The sequence below is a fragment of the Cyprinodon tularosa genome, unplaced genomic scaffold (assembly GCF_016077235.1).
Source record: "Cyprinodon tularosa strain WSP-4 unplaced genomic scaffold, ASM1607723v1 ctg488, whole genome shotgun sequence".
NCBI classification, from domain to species: Eukaryota; Metazoa; Chordata; class Actinopteri; order Cyprinodontiformes; family Cyprinodontidae; genus Cyprinodon; species Cyprinodon tularosa.
The window spans coordinates 163,025-175,948 of NW_024039216.1; the positions used below are offsets into that span (position 1 = coordinate 163,025).

Genomic DNA, 12,924 nt, shown 5'->3' on the forward strand with positions numbered 1-12,924 from the left:
TTTTTGCAAAAATCTTTCCAGTGTTTTAAAAAAACTTCTTCAGCTTAGAGTTGGGAGAAGCAAACCCTGTCAGACTTTAGTGAAACTCATATTGGACTGGAAAATATGAAGACAGGGTAAATCAATTTATTCAATTTCACTCAGAAATTAAACATCCATCCATTTTCCGTCACGCTTAATCCCAATCGGGGTGGCGATGGGTGCTGGTGCCTATCTCCAGCTGTCTAAAGGTGAGAGGCGACGTACACCCTTGACAGGTTGCCAGTCCATCACAGGGCTGCTTTTAATCTATTATTTTTGTGAGGGAATGAATTTGTTTCCAGTACAATTTTGATACAATTTTAAAATAAAATAAAACAGCACTGAGATGTTTTTGGATTAGGAAATTTCCACATTTGAATTCCTATCCCACAGCGATGCAGGGTTTGGCATTAAGTGATCTAGAAGTTATGAATTTGATGAGAAACTGTTAATCTCACTCATCATGAAACACGATCCAAAATTTGGTTGAAACTTCAGACTTTCCTTAGACTTAGAAAAACATATTTGTGAACATTTCTGGTTAAGACCAGACTCTTGTATTTTTTCAAGCTTGTACTTTGGAAGTCTGCAGGAAATTCTATTATTCTATGTATTTGACTCTTGGTTCAACTTCTTAAAGCAAAACACCTTATTGCTTTGTTACTAACAGTAGAAGTCTTTGGTTTAAATAAACATCCTAGAGCATTAGCTTAATACTGCTGAGATTCAGATTACCTGCAGATGTTTGTCAGGTTAAGCATACATTTGCACATTCCAGCTTTCAGGATGACTAACAGCCAGCAGTGTCCTCAGGAGGAAGTTCATCAAATAAAAAAAACTCTCTAACATCAGTTTGATATATTTATCTTATTTTCTCTAGCTCTTTATACATGCAGAAAGTAAGCTGAAGTAAGCAGCTGTAAATGAAAAGAATAAATATTTAGTACACAATCTTCAGATTACTATAGAGATGTAACTGCTATACAGCATCAATTAAAGGAAAAGTAATGATTCTTTATTGATATCAAATGGAATTTGCATGAAATTTTGCATTAATGCATGATAGGTGTTTCAATGACTTGTTTATGGTCTTAAAAAGAGGAAAAGCAGGGCACTTCTGGTAGCTTTTGGTGTGAACACCATCCAAGTTGCGTATCAGCGCTCAGCTGATCAAGGGGAAGTTTTCATTACTCAACTCATTAGCTCAGTCATACGCCCCCCTTAAAGAGACAGTTCTTGATTAATACTTTGAAGCAAATAACACTTTTCAAAGCTTCTTGTTTTTTGTTTTGTTTTTTTATATCTTTGACATTTCCTCCCACTAAAAAAAACAAATTTTACATCATAAATGCAGGTATTTTAACAAGGCCTTGTATTCTGTGGCTATTATGATGGTAAGCAGGCCCAAATTATCCAGCAATAATACAGTGTTTTTCCTTTTCTGGCTGCAGCTAAATAGTGCCGCTTCATAGGAAATGACTTGCAGGCAGAGAGATCAGCCTTACGACAGTGAAATTATCTGCGGGCCTCGGGGTGGGGTGGATCGTTTCCTGTATTGCCCGCGCTCATTGGGAGATCTTAAAGCAGGCATGTGTAAGGGCACTGACACTTGGTAACTCCCCTACACCCCCTGCAGTGTATGTGTGTCAGTGTTTTTGTCCTTAAATAGTAGTTTTGTGTGAGGTAAGTCCTTTATTGGGGAAGTGATGCAGAGATGAGGAAGCTGAGCGCTCAGCTTGGCTTACCGCTGACCAACGTTAGCAGAGCGTAGAGCGGCGGAGGGAGGAGGAAGAGGAAGATAAGTCTGAGAGAGAAAGATGAGGAAACCATATCAAAGGAAGTTAGTTAGATTTAAAGAGGATTGTACCACAAAGCATTTACAGCACAGGGTCAGATTTGGTCCATTTTGACCCAGTGTTTCAAACGGGGGCAATGCAGGAATGCGCAGCTGCCACAAGTTGATAGATGGCTTCCTTATTGTTGCACAATGTAACAATTAGAGACCAGAATCATTCTTAGTTAATAGCGTCCCTACATTACCCCAGCTTCGACTGCAGCAAAACGGCAAACCTGTTTTTTAACATGAAATAGGTGCACTAAGTTTTTTAGAAGTTTTGTGAGCTGAAGAGACAGTAAGTGGCGTGATTCTTACCGGAGGACGGAAGATTTTAATGCTAATGCAGAGCTGCTCAGGCTGTGGAGAGACCTTTTTCTTTATCTCTATACTTTTCTGATTTGAAAATGAACATTTAAACCACAGCTGCCCCAGCTAGGAGTTCCTGAGCTGATTTACTGATTGTCCAGATAATGATAAACACAATTTAAAGGGTCTATTTAAGATGCCTGATTAAAATAGTTTTTTTTTCTTTCTTTTTTTTTTTAAATTTAACTTTCCTGCAGGGGGGAAAAAAAACTACCTTCTTTATTGTATTTAAATTATAGCTAAGTCAAGCATTCCCTGTTCTTTCATGATTTTCTAAAAGGACATCCTGCCATGTGTGTGTTTGTGTTTTTTTGTTCTGTTTCCTGTTTTCACCCAAATTTTTTGACTCAGTTAAAAATCTAATTAAGGTGAGATAATATTATGAATTTTGATGGTCAGAGAATACATAAAAAAAAAGACTTGCCAAGTTACACCACATCAACATGTGTTTATCTAAATATATAAAAAATGCACAAAAAAGGAGCTCTCGGATGAAAAAAGATGCCTGATGCTTATTTTTCATGTTGCCATCCTGTCCATTCATCCCTCCTGTCTATAGGGGTGTTTTTATTCCTGTGTTAAAACTTTAAAGATTTAAAGCACTAGGATTGATAGAAGTTTGAGTCCATGATGAGTAGGAGCAGTGTTTTCACTCATCAATGATTGTGTAATATATGATGAATTACTGCAGAGGGGACGTATCTCACTCTGATTTTCTAAAGGTTATAAGCAGACAATGTGCTCATCAATCAAAGACAGACTGACAGATGAGGAATTAGTCACTTCCTCTGTCTTACAGCTTCCGTTAATGTGTGATTAAAGTGCTTGGGGGGGAAAGCTGCTCTATTTCATTCAGATTATCACTAAAGATCAACTGTTTTCATTCTGTTCAGTGATGAGAAAACTGAAAATAAACTGCTTAGAAATGGCAGTCAGTGGCTTGTAACGCTGAGAGTGAGCAAGGAAGCGGCTGTTATGGGAGCGGGCTCTTCTACCAAACATCTCAGCTGTAAATCAGGATGCGGTTTGCAGCAGGTGTTGTGACGGTTCCCACACATTTAGGATGAAAAGAGCACAGAAGTGATTGGTCATGGTTCACACTTTACGGCATGATGCTACTTCATGTTTTCTGGTTTGTTATGCAACGCCTCAGCTGCTAATGTTTCTGTGGAGGCTGGTGAGTCACTGGGGGTTTAATAAAAACTGACAGGAGGAGGAAAATGGAGAGAAAAGTTGCAGTTGGCTGTTTCAAAATGCACGTTTCTGTCTGTTTTTGTTTGTTGCTTCATAGCTGCTGTTCTGCTTGTCTGATTGGTGCCAATCTGTTTTCCAGGACTCCATAAATGCGCTGGTTTTGGATTTGGATTACCCGGCACTGCGCAAGAACAAAAACATTGAAACCTTTTTGAACAGATGTGAGTCGTTTTCTCATTTCTTTAATAAAAAAAAAAAAAGTTTCCAATGAAATTTTCTCTATCCAAAATCTAATCTAAATGTTTGAATTTTTAATTCAGATGAGAAGGTTATCAGAGAGCTTCGAAATCTTCAGATGAAATCTGAAGACTTTGAGAAAGTTAAAATCATCGGTCGAGGGGCTTTTGGTGAAGTCCAGCTGGTGAGTATTGATCCACTTTGTGATTTTTCATTTAAAAAATCAAGTTAATATACTTTATTACTTTCCACCATTTATAAACTCTTAATGAGTATCAACATTTATAGTTTTACAAACTCTGCTTCAAAGAATCTGTGTTTATTATACGATGCTCCAGTCTTTATGTGATAGTAGTCCATTCACCAATATTACTGTATCAAAACAAAGACTTCCTTTCAAACGGGTCAGCCTGAATTTTCTGGAATCGAATGTTCGTAATGTTAGCGATATAAAGAAAATGAAACATAGATTTTTGGAAAAAATATTTGGAGTCTTCAATTGAAAAACGGATTAACTTCGGCTTAATGTTCTTCTTCTTCTTGCGATGTTTAAGGTCCGACACAAACCTTCACGGAAAGTCTATGCCATGAAGCTGCTGAGCAAGTTTGAGATGATCAAGCGTTCCGACTCTGCGTTCTTCTGGGAAGAAAGAGACATCATGGCCTTCGCCAACAGTCCCTGGGTTGTACAGGTGAGACATTCTCCGAACTTTACTTCTTTCTAAGATTTTTCAAGCTCCTGCCTATAGATTCAATCAATCATTCTTCTTTTTCTGTTTAGTTGTGCTGTGCCTTCCAAGATGAGCACTACCTCTATATGGTGATGGAGTACATGCCAGGAGGCGACCTGGTCAACCTCACCAGCACCTATGATGTGCCGGAGAAATGGGCCAAGTTCTACGCAGCAGAGGTGGTGATGGCCTTGGATTCTATCCACTCCATGGGCTTCATCCACCGGGACGTCAAACCGGACAACATGCTGCTGGACGGACACGGACATCTGAAGCTGGCAGACTTTGGCACCTGCATGAAGATGGACTCGGTGAGTTTGTTTTCGGGGTTTAGGAAATGATGTGCTTAAATCAAAAGTGGGTCTTTTTGCTTATAGATAATAGTAATAATAGATTAAAACATATGAAAACTTACAGTTTTGGGATTTGCATTGCAGACTGGGATGGTCCACTGTGACACAGCTGTTGGAACTCCAGACTACATCTCTCCAGAGGTGCTGAAGTCTCAGGGAGGAGATGGGTATTACGGGAGGGAATGCGACTGGTGGTCTGTGGGCGTCTTCATTTTTGAAATGCTCGTTGGTGAGTGACCTTTTCACCAACTCTTCCAGACTTTAAAGGAACCAGAAGCGAGTTGGTTTCATTTCCACTCGCTTTCTTTTAGGTGACACTCCGTTCTACGCCGACTCTTTGGTGGGAACTTACAGTAAGATCATGGACCACAAGAACTCCCTAAACTTTCCTGATGATGTGGAGATCTCTAAAGATGCCAAGAGTATAATCTGTGCCTTTCTGACCGACAGGTAGAGAACAGGGAAACAGCACATCTTCTGAGCCTCCATGTATTAAATCTATTAATCATTAGTGATTTATGTATTTATTTGTAGGGATGTCCGGTTGGGCAGAAACGGGGTGGAGGAAATCAAACGTCACCCGTTTTTCAAGAATGACCAGTGGACATTTGACACCATCAGGGACAGTAAGTGATAAGCCTTATTCTGATGTTCATGAACTCTATTTTCCAACAGTTTCATGTATTTAATTTTGTTTTATTCTCCCCTGATCAGCTGTTGCTCCTGTGGTCCCAGAGCTTAGCAGTGACATAGACACAAGTAATTTTGACGAGATTGAAGATGACAAAGGCGACGTCGAAACGTTCCCCAAACCTAAAGCTTTTGTTGGAAATCAGCTACCATTTGTTGGCTTCACCTACTTTAAAGAGGACCAGTAAGTCCTCTTCGTTCTCTTATGCTGTTTCTAATCGTTTTGGAAACTTGCCTCCTTTTACTATGCATGATTTTGGTTTCTTTTCTCCTTCCAGGTTATTAACTTCTGCCAATAATTCCTCAGTGACCCATGATAATTCCAAAGGAGAGGTAAATACTTCTGAATTCATTGTGAGGAGATCTTTAAATCATATGGTGTTTGATTTTCCAGATATACATAAGATGCTTGAAAACATGTTGGATGTAACACCGATGTCTTGTAATATAAGTAGATCTGGTCAAACCATTCACTTGTTTTTTATTTTTGTAATTAATAATAATTCAGAAGGATTTTTAGACTTTAAAGATGAGGTCACAAAAGATCATTGCTGAAAGGCGAGCAGTTCTGATGGCTCTTTGCATGTATGTTTTAAAAGAGAGGTTTAAATGTGGTAGGAGGTGCTAAAAGAAATGCAAGGACAGAAGATTGTGAAGCAAAACCAAGAGTTTTGGTGAAAATGCACCAAGAGGGGACTGCAGTAGAGTTGGTGCTTCAGACACTCAGGACATAAAGTCAGAACTTGATTCATGTATTTGCTGCACAGTAATAAAAGATAGGAGTAATAACATACTTTGTTAGATAAAGAAACAGCTTGTTGTATGATGCTTGATCAGATTAGATTATAAGTTTATAAAAAAAGCATAATAAGCAAGTGTTTCATTAGCTCTGAGCAGTTGTTCTAAAGGAAGGCCAACAATTTTACAAATTAGAAGCAGCAGCAGAGTAGGGATGTTCACCCTTAGGTTAGATCTAGATCTTTTAAAACCATTTGCTTTTGGTGAGATAAAAGGTGAGAATGGGTCAGATCCTATTGAAGCTTAAAACTCAATGCTTACTTCTTAAAGATTAATCATGTAACCTAGAGGACCCCAGTGAGGAAGTGTGAAAAACTCCCCCCTTATTGCAATCAAAATCAGTATAACATGGATGGTAAAGAATATCCACTGAACTTTTATGGATTAAGACAAAAATGTATATGGATTGGGTTCTTATTTATCAAACTAAGTAAACCATGTATTGGGGGGAAATATTTAATTTATGCATGCACGACATAATCGGCCCCCTATCGTTATCGGCCTGTATCGGCCTTAAAACTGAATATCGGACATCGGCCACCCCACCGATATTTAACCCGATATTTGATCAGCTTCTGAGTTTCTAAAGTCTAAAAAAAAAAAAAAAAAAAAAAAAAAATACTACTTCTTCTTCTTCCTCAAAAACTTCTTTTTTACAGACTTAAAAACTTCTAAAGGGAAAAAATATTGATACATTTAAATATCACAATATCTTCATATGCTGATATATTGCCATTTAAAAACACCATATCAATCTCTTTTACTAATGAAATATAGCTATATGTCATCGTTATGCTACGAAATCCCCCGAAAATTCACGAAATTTTGCCATATTTTTATATGTTGATATATTGACTCGGTATCGATCTATTTTACTAACAAAATCTCACAAGAATTTGTAAAATATCACGAGAGTTTGTAACCGAACGATGAAATTTCACGAGATTTTGAAAGTAAAATAGATCGATACTGCGTTTTTAAAAATCAATTTGATATCAGCATATGAAAATATATTTGAGTATATTATTTTTCAGTGTCAGAAATGGATAACAAAACTGCTATTTTCAATGACTACTTATTTTTGTCCATCTTTAACATCTGTATCGATATCGGTTATCGGCTACATGAGTTTTAAAATATCGGCATATCGGATATCGGCCAAAATCCCAATATCGTGCATCCCTAATTTAATTATTATCCATTCACCTAAACTCCTCTGATTTCAGTCAGTGCTGGTTTCAGTGATTACTTTCTGCTGCTACTGTACTGATGCAGCAGTCCTCTGGGGATCAAAGTTCAGCCCTTATCTTGAATGTCTAAATGTATTTCCATTTGGTGCTGTTAAAGCATTAGATGGACTTTTGAATGGAGCCATGACTACAAAGTAAACAGTTTATTAGAAGGTTTTATCGATTGTAAAAAGACCGGCTTTGGATGTCATTAATGAAGCTTTTTACATCAGATTAAAAGAAAACATGAGAAAATATATTTTGATTAAAGCTCAAAGTTCCGGTTAAAACCCTTTTAGCCTCTGGTAAACTTCCCCTTTTTTAGATTTATGATGGTCAAGGAAAATGTCATTATCATCATCATCAGTAAATGGCGTCAGATGGTTGGGAACAATAAAGTATTTTTGAATTGACTTCACTTTTCAAATTTGAATTAAAAACAAAATCTTCCCTCTCTTACCATCCAATTTATTGTGGGTCACAGCATTAATTATTTTGCACATTTATTTGTATTATATATATGGACAGGAAGCTGTTTTCCGGATGATAAAAATCTAAATTAATTTGCCTTGTTTTAAATGTTCTGAAGAATGAAACTGTGAAATGATCTGAGTCATGCAACATTTATAAACATCCAAGCTAAACAGCAGATCACTGATTACTAATTAGAAGTTTCTATAAATGCATCACCTTTAAATAAACAGTCTAATAAAGTATTAACAGGATGTTTAAATAATACATGTATAAGATAATTATAGTCTTTATCTATTTTTTTATAGGGATTGTTTTGAGTGCTGACAGATTTGGTGTTGGAGTCATGATGCCTCAGCCATATAAAGTCATTTTACCAAGTGCTGTTATGTAGGACTGTTCATTTGTCTAAACGGTAGTATGGATAAGAACAAGCTTTTATTCTATACTAAAGAAAAACTGTCAAGGTCTGTGTCTTTTAAAGTTTGGATAATCATGTTTTCAGATATTTTCGCATTTATATTTTTTGTGTGAAAGCTTTGATAACATGCAGTTTTGTTTTAAAGGAGTTTTATAGTAAGATATATTCTAAATGTTTCTACTCCAGTTGCTCACTTACACTCTGGTTGAATATCAAGGCTTCCTTAATAAATTATGGCAGCTTTTGGCTTTTGATATACTCCCTCTGTGTATCACTGTTTAAATGTCTGCGCTCTGTATTTTTACCTTATAAATACCAGAGGTAATATTGCATATTTGTGTGAAAAAATACCATGAAATATATTTCCTCAGCAGTGGTGTGCATATTATAGATTAAATTAAAAGTATTAAAGTATTTAAAAAAAAAGTGAAGTCCAAACTATTTAAAAAGCACAATAACTATCAGCTGTGTTGGTAATGCTAAAAATACAAAATGAACGTTTGTGTTTACTTAAGTAGAAGCTAAAGCTGCTGAAGCTGGCTAGTGGATGGATGCATAAGAAAGTACTACAATCAGATGGCAACGATGTAAAACAATGTTTAAGTGTTGAATAGTGAAAAAAGTATGTTTTTTTTAGGCTCAAAAAGGGCTGAAGAAGCTCTCTCATCATGAATACTTTCCGTATGTTGTTTTATTTTAACAAAAATGTATGGATTTTGTTGTGTTTATTATTTTTGTATAGGCATAGTGCATGACTGCACCTATTTAAGGCTTTCCATGTTTTGTTTTTAATATTGGGGTTAGAAGCCATGTGAAGATTTGTTTTGGTTATAATTAGAGTAGTTTAAAAAAAACTAATTGTTATTTTAAAGGTAGCTTAAATTCCCCTGAGGCAGCTTAAGACCTGAGTAGATGCATCGTTAATCGCTGTAATAGACAGATGCATCTGTTGATCTTTGACCTAATTGAGGCAGGAAATGTTGTGCGTTTTTTGAAAATGGACACTCAGGAGAATGAGAATGGATGTAAGAAGGAGCCTAAAGGTACCCCACACATTCACAGAGGAGCAGCACTTATTTAGATGAAAGATGAAAAGAAACAAAATCAGGGTCGTTCCTTCTAATGCCAATACATTTGACTACATGTAGGACGGGGTAGCTGTGGTTCTCAGTTTTAGAGGTTATGATAATTTTTCAAAATATAGAAAACACCTGGCTGACCCCACTCTGCATAGCACAGTTTAAAAGGTTGTTTTTTTGTGGGTCATGCTTAGAAATGGCAGAACTGACTGCAGTCAGGCTGACATGTGTTCCAGCTTTATTCTCAAATGAAACTCGGAAAGTATCCTCCATAAATCCCTCCTCCATAAGCTGCTTGGTGATGGGTTGATGCCTTCTGTTTTCAGTCTGCGGCGCTTCAGAAGAAGCTTCACAATCTAGAGCTTCAGATGAATAAGGACAAGCAAGTCAAGGAGGAACTGGAGAACAAATGCAGGTGCAAGATCAGTCATCCATTAACCTGCTGTAATGTGAAAACTGTTAAAACCTGCACTCATGTTTTGTCCTCGTTTGCCTCCAGAGCTACAACTGTCCGTTTAGAAAAAATAACCAAAGAGCTTGAGGAAGAGGTAAGTTCCCTATCTGGGATCAGATGTTTTTCATTAGATCGGCTGTGATTTTGATTTAATTTTTTTCTCTGATTGACTTTAGGTGAGCAGCAGGAAGAGCCTGGAGTCGAACCTGAGGCAGCTGGAGCGAGAGAAGGCCCTGCTGCAGCACAAGAGCCTTGAGAGTCACCGGAAGGCCGAGAACGAGGCCGACAGGAAGCGCTGCCTGGAGAATGAAGGTAACAGACGCCCTCTACAAATGCAGGATCCCTCACGGGTCTTTAATTTATTTGCATGCCAATAATTGCTGCTATGAGTTAATTCTACTCCATATTACGGCCAAGTGAGAGTAAAGTATTATTGGCAATAGATTAAATTGAGTTAGAAGATGTGTGCAACGCTGCCACCACCTGGTCAAACTGTGAAACCTTTAGATTTTATCAGGCCTTCTGATGTTTATACTTTGTTTTGCATACATGAAGTTTTAACATAAAGGACTCTAACTTATCTATGCTCGACTTCTGTTCTGGTGCAGTTAACAGCCTTCGAGATCAGCTGGATGACATGAAGAAGAGAAATCAAAATTCCCACATTTCCAATGAGAAGAACATTCACCTGCAGAAACAGGTCCTTTGTATTTATCAATTTACTTTTCTTAACCTCTTTTAAACCCGGTGATTTAAGTCTTAAATATGAGGATCCTCTCCCAACTTGTGGTCATTTTGTTCTAAAGCTCCTTTAGGTCAAGATTTACCTAAGTTCATCAACAAACATTACCAACTAGTCTACAGTAAAAAGGAATTTAGAATTGGGAACAAAGTACCATCAAATTCACAAAGCTACTGTGTTCTTCAGTGTGGTTTTTAACCTTTTTTTTTTTTTTTGCATTAGGTGTCTGCTTTATTTTGCGTGCAAATTCACATCAGAAATTTAACTAAATGGTTTCGAATCTGAAAGCGTCAATCTGGAACAAGCAGTGCCTGATCAAATCATACAGATATGTTTAAAGTTTTCTATTTATTGAAACCCAGCTGTTTGCATCGACTCATTGAATCAACAACAATTTAGAACAATTTCTAAATAAACAAATGTTCTTAATTTAGAAAAAATAGTTTTCATCCTAAATAGATTTTTTAAATATCTTTTTGTAGATTTACGTCATCGTTCTTTCCATTGGTGGGCTATTTTTTCAGTAAAATCCATCTAATAGTCTATGTATCTCTACTCTAGGTAGTGATTCAATTACCAAATTAGCTGACGATTATTTCTATTTATTACTGTTAGTTAATAATTTCAAACCTAGTCAGGTTGCATTTGCGATCTTTGCAGCCACAAAGTCATCAGTTGCAGAAATAATCATAAAGAGAGCTTAGTATTTAGGAGATGAAGGAGCGCACAGGTTGTGTTTCTGACAGATGAAGCAAGCCTAGTGCCTTTCATGGCTGCAGTTCTTGGTGTGTTTATATATATATATATATATATATATATATATATATATATATATATATATATATATATATATATATATATATATATATATATATAAAGCTTAGTATTTAGATTTTTAAGAATATTACTTTATAAAATCCTTTTAACTGTTTATGCTTTTGATGGTGGGTCTGGTCTGAGTTGCAATGTTTTGTAAGAACTTATATTTATGTCCTTTAGCCATAAACTCAGTAAACTTAATCATGGATCACTTTGCAGCTGGAGGAAGCCAACACGCTGCTGCGGGCCGAATCTGAAGCGGCCACGAGGCTCCGCAAAGCTCAGACAGAGAGCAGCAAGCAACTGCAGCAGCTGGAGGCCAATGTGCGTGAGCTGCAGGATAAATGCTGCCTGCTGGAGCGCAGCAAGCTGAGTCTGGAGAAGGAGTGCATCAGCCTGCAGGCCGCTCTAGAGTCGGAGAGGAGGGAGCACAGCCAGGGCTCCGAGACCATCAGTGACCTGATGGGTGGGTGAAACGCATGAACCACGAGCCAGAAGACTGTTGGTAGAGTCCTTTGTTAGTGTGCCGTTTCCTCTGATATCATTCCTCTGTGTATATGATAAAACATCGATTGGAACATCCATTAATAAAAGACTTTAGATACGCTTCTGACTTTTCTTTCATTTACAGCCTATGTTTATATGCAGTGCAAGGATTTTTTTTAGGGTGTAGCTGATTCTGACAGCTTATTTTATCCTTTTCAGGACGTATTTCTGGACTGGAGGAGGAAGCCCGCCAGCAGAGACAGACTCTGTCGAAAGCTGAAACTGAGAAGAGACAGCTCCAGGAGAAATACACAGATCTGGAGAAGGTAAACAAAACCATTGTTTAGAAAAGTAAAATTACAAATGTATTTCCTTAAGCCTTTCTGTGTTCCCCTGCTTCAGATCTATCAGTCAAATTGAATCATTTTCCGGTTCGTTTTCTGCTTGGTGTCACCTTACAAATGAGAACAACTTCTGCCTTTTATTCTTTGTGCAGGAGATGAGCAACAAAGAGATAGAACTGACCTACAAGCTGAAGGTTCTGCAGCAGGAGTTGGAGCAGGAGGGGGCCTCACATAAAGCCACCAGAGCACTGCTGGCAGACAAGAGCAAGATTAAAGTGACCATCGAGGGGGCCAAGTCTGAGACCATGAAGGGTAAGGGTGGCCTCACGCAGTCAGACAGATCTGAAAGCACTAATTAAGTTTGTTCCTGGAAACCCAAAGGCAGATTTAATAATCGGGTAGATGTAATAAAAAAATGCATTAAAGGTTGATAGAGGAGCAACAGATTCATGGGACCCGACAGTTTTTGGCTCTCCAAGAAAGATGGACTTAGACTCAACTTTATTTGAGTCCAAGTTTATCTTGTTCAATGCTGAATATGCAAAGCAATAAAAGACCTGATTGTGTAAAATGTTTTGCAGAAGAATTACTCACAGTATTGCTAAAAATCTCTGATATACTTTATTTTCCCCACCTATGTTGTTTTAACCTT

At 37.4% G+C, this 12,924-nt stretch overlaps 1 protein-coding gene across 1 annotated transcript in view; it reads left to right on the forward strand.

Moving 5' to 3' along the window:
* rock2a (rho-associated, coiled-coil containing protein kinase 2a) overlaps nt 1–12,924 on the forward strand; it is a 41,301-nt gene that overhangs the window by 16,599 nt on the left and 11,778 nt on the right. Inside the window, exons 2-17 of the mRNA XM_038302333.1 lie at nt 3,558–3,639; nt 3,739–3,839; nt 4,210–4,347; nt 4,437–4,697; nt 4,824–4,968; nt 5,051–5,189; nt 5,274–5,365; nt 5,454–5,613; nt 5,708–5,762; nt 9,754–9,842; nt 9,927–9,975; nt 10,058–10,193; nt 10,490–10,581; nt 11,662–11,908; nt 12,148–12,254; nt 12,425–12,584. Coding sequence (XP_038158261.1) covers nt 3,558–3,639; nt 3,739–3,839; nt 4,210–4,347; nt 4,437–4,697; nt 4,824–4,968; nt 5,051–5,189; nt 5,274–5,365; nt 5,454–5,613; nt 5,708–5,762; nt 9,754–9,842; nt 9,927–9,975; nt 10,058–10,193; nt 10,490–10,581; nt 11,662–11,908; nt 12,148–12,254; nt 12,425–12,584 — 2,053 coding nt within the window. The remainder of the gene's footprint in view (nt 1–3,557; nt 3,640–3,738; nt 3,840–4,209; nt 4,348–4,436; nt 4,698–4,823; nt 4,969–5,050; nt 5,190–5,273; nt 5,366–5,453; nt 5,614–5,707; nt 5,763–9,753; nt 9,843–9,926; nt 9,976–10,057; nt 10,194–10,489; nt 10,582–11,661; nt 11,909–12,147; nt 12,255–12,424; nt 12,585–12,924) is intronic.